The following is a 2,707-nucleotide window of genomic DNA, read 5'->3' on the forward strand; positions in this document are numbered from 1 at the left end:
CCAATATGTCGTCGATGAACCCCACTACAAACTGATCCAAATAGGGCTAAAATACTCGATTCATCAAATCCATGAATGCCGCTTGTGCATTAGCCAACCCAAAAGGTATAATCAAAAACTCGTAATGCCCATACCGAGTCCTAAATACCATCTTATGCACATCAGCCTCCTTGACTCTCAATTGATGGTATCCCGAATGCAGATCAATCTTGGAGAATACTGAAGCCCTTCTGAATTGATCGAATAGATCATCTATCCTCAAAAGTGGGTACTTGTTCTTAATCGTTAGCTTGTTCAGCTATCGGTAGTCAATACACATCCTCACTGTCCCATCTTTCTTCTTTACAAATAGAACAGGTGCTCCCCATGGAGACACACAGGGACGAATGAACCCACTGTCTAACAGTTCTTGAATCTGAGCCTTGAGCTCAATTAGCTCCTTCGGTGTCATTCGGTACGGGGCGATAGACACCGAAGTTGTATCAGGAATCAACTTAATCCCAAACTCCACCTCTCGGCTCGAAGGCAACCCCGGTAGCTCTACATGAAATACATCTGGAAAGTCCCTCATGGTTCTGATGTCCTTAACAGAACAGTCCCCAGAATCAGAAATACTAACGTAGGCCAAGAATGCCTCACACCCTTTCCGAACCAACTTTTTCGCTATCAAAGCTGAGATCACATTAGTCAGGTAGTCTCAATGTTCCCCAGTCACTACTACCTTACTGTCCTCTTCGGTCCTCAAGATAACCCTTTTCGCTACAATCCAGACTAACTTAGTGTTTGACCAGCCAGTCTATTCCCCAAATCAGATCGAACTCCCCAAACAGAAGCTCCATTAGATTAGCCAGGAATACTGTCCCTAAACAATTTACTTACTTGGATGGACTGTCCCTACAGACTCACAACAGTTACCTCACTAGAAATACTCTCAATTGGAATGCTCAAATTTTTAGACACAATGCTAGCTACGTATGAGTGTGTAGAACCTATGTCTATCAATTTAAGATAAGGTACATTATAAATTAAGAACATACCCATGATGACATCCAGAGCATCTCGGTCCTTACGGCGATGAGCAGCACAAACCAAAGTAGGCTACCTCGCTTTAGTCGATCCAGCACTTCTACCCAGTGCTCTCTGTCCTCAGCCCATGCCGTTACCACCCCTGGCCTAACCTCGGCCCCTAGATGGTTGTTGAACTACCCTCAGTGGCTCCGCAGTACCAGTACCCATAGCCTACATCTGATCGATCCTCAATGGACAATCCCGAACACAATGCTCAGTAGAGCCACATCTTAAATAAGCCCCAATAGCCCTCCAACATCCGCCCAGATGGCATCTACCACAGTGCCCACACAGTGCCACCCCAGTAGGTGCAGCAGGAGGTCTAACTCTCATTGGCCCATCAGATCTGGCCTTTTTCTTAGGCCTCAACCCAAAACTTGAAGGCTCCGAATCCCTCTTGTTCTTACCCCTCTTGCGATCTCTATTCTAGCGCTCCACGCGCTTAACATCCTCAGCAATCTTGGCCTTCTCAACCAAAATAACAAACTCACGCTCCCTTTGGGAGCTATCAGTACCCTCAGGTTATCCCTAAGGCCTTCCTCCAAATAGACACATCTCTCATATTCAGACGCCACCATGCCTCGCGCGTAACGGCTCATCCTCAGGAATTCAGCCTTATACTCGGCCACTGTACGGTCTCCTTGGGTGAGGTTAAGGAACTCCCGTCTCCTCGCGTCAATGTAAATGGCCCCCACATACTTACTCTGGAAAGTCATATTAAAAAGATCCCATGTCAAACGGGCGGGGTGAGTACCCTCCTTAACCGTCAACCACCACTCGTACACTTTGTCACGAAGTAGAGATACAGTACCCTTAAGCTTCTGTTCAGCAGTAAAATCCAGGTTGTCCATAATTCTCTCCGTGGCCTCCATCCAATACTAGGCCACATTAGGGGCGACTCTAGCGAGACCCTTGAATAGCTCAGCCCCATTGGACCAGAGTCATTCCGTAATCGACCCTCGGCCCAGAACTAGTATTGGGCCCAGTGACCCTCTTCAAAATTCGTAGCATGGCTTTGGACAGTGCATCTTCCCCAGCCGCACTATCATGAGACCCAAGCCCAAACTCTGTCGCAGGTGATACCGGCGTCTCGCTAGTATCTAGATTCGGAATAGTATCAAATTCCAAAGACTCAACTCGAGCCCCTATATAGCCCCTACCACAGCCTCTAGGACCTTGTCTACGAGTACCACGTGTACTCATCATAAATTTCAGATTTTATCTGAGCTAACAGTTTTATGCATTAGTTACAGTTCCAATATTTATTAACAGATATTTTATGCAGTACAGTATAAGAATATTCAGAGTCGGTTATCACGGGTAGTAGTCTCACTATAGTTTCCAGTCTACACTACCTAGAGTGTTTTCTGTGCAATATACTACCTAAAGTAGTTTCAGTATATTCTAATCATATTTTCAGACAATTTTAAATAGTTTTAGAGAACTTACAAGATCGGCGCCGGAGACTCAGCGTACCACATACTTATTTTAAAAATATTTCAAATTATTTCTTTAAAACCAATCTTTAAAACCCAAATCCACAGTTGAGTTTTGTAACCTGGCTCTAATACTACTAAATGTAACGCCCGAAATTCGGCCTAGACGTTATGGTCGAATCTGGCGATATCACATGAGAGTG

The 2,707-nt window shown here is 45.1% G+C and overlaps 1 protein-coding gene across 1 annotated transcript; it reads right to left on the reverse strand.

Moving 5' to 3' along the window:
• Positions 1-1,239: 1,239 nt before the first annotated feature.
• Positions 1,240-1,940, reverse strand: LOC107894323 (uncharacterized). Its single transcript, XM_016819608.1, has 2 exons — positions 1,584-1,940; positions 1,240-1,494 (listed from the first exon to the last, which is right to left on the reverse strand). Exons 1-2 carry the CDS (start codon positions 1,938-1,940, stop codon positions 1,240-1,242), a joined length of 612 nt encoding a protein of 203 aa, XP_016675097.1.
• Positions 1,941-2,707: the final 767 nt, after the last annotated feature.

Source organism: Gossypium hirsutum, chromosome A13 (assembly GCF_007990345.1).
Source record: "Gossypium hirsutum isolate 1008001.06 chromosome A13, Gossypium_hirsutum_v2.1, whole genome shotgun sequence".
In the NCBI taxonomy this organism is placed as follows: Eukaryota; Viridiplantae; Streptophyta; class Magnoliopsida; order Malvales; family Malvaceae; genus Gossypium; species Gossypium hirsutum.

Coding starts and splice junctions, on each gene's coding strand:
- LOC107894323 (XM_016819608.1), bottom strand. CDS start 1,940: ATGGAGGCCACGGAGAGAATTATGGACAACCTGGATTTTACTGCTGAA. Junction 1,495..1,583: donor GCCTTAGGGATAACCTGAGG/GTACTGATAGCT, acceptor GTGGAGCGCTAG/AATAGAGATCGCAAGAGGGG.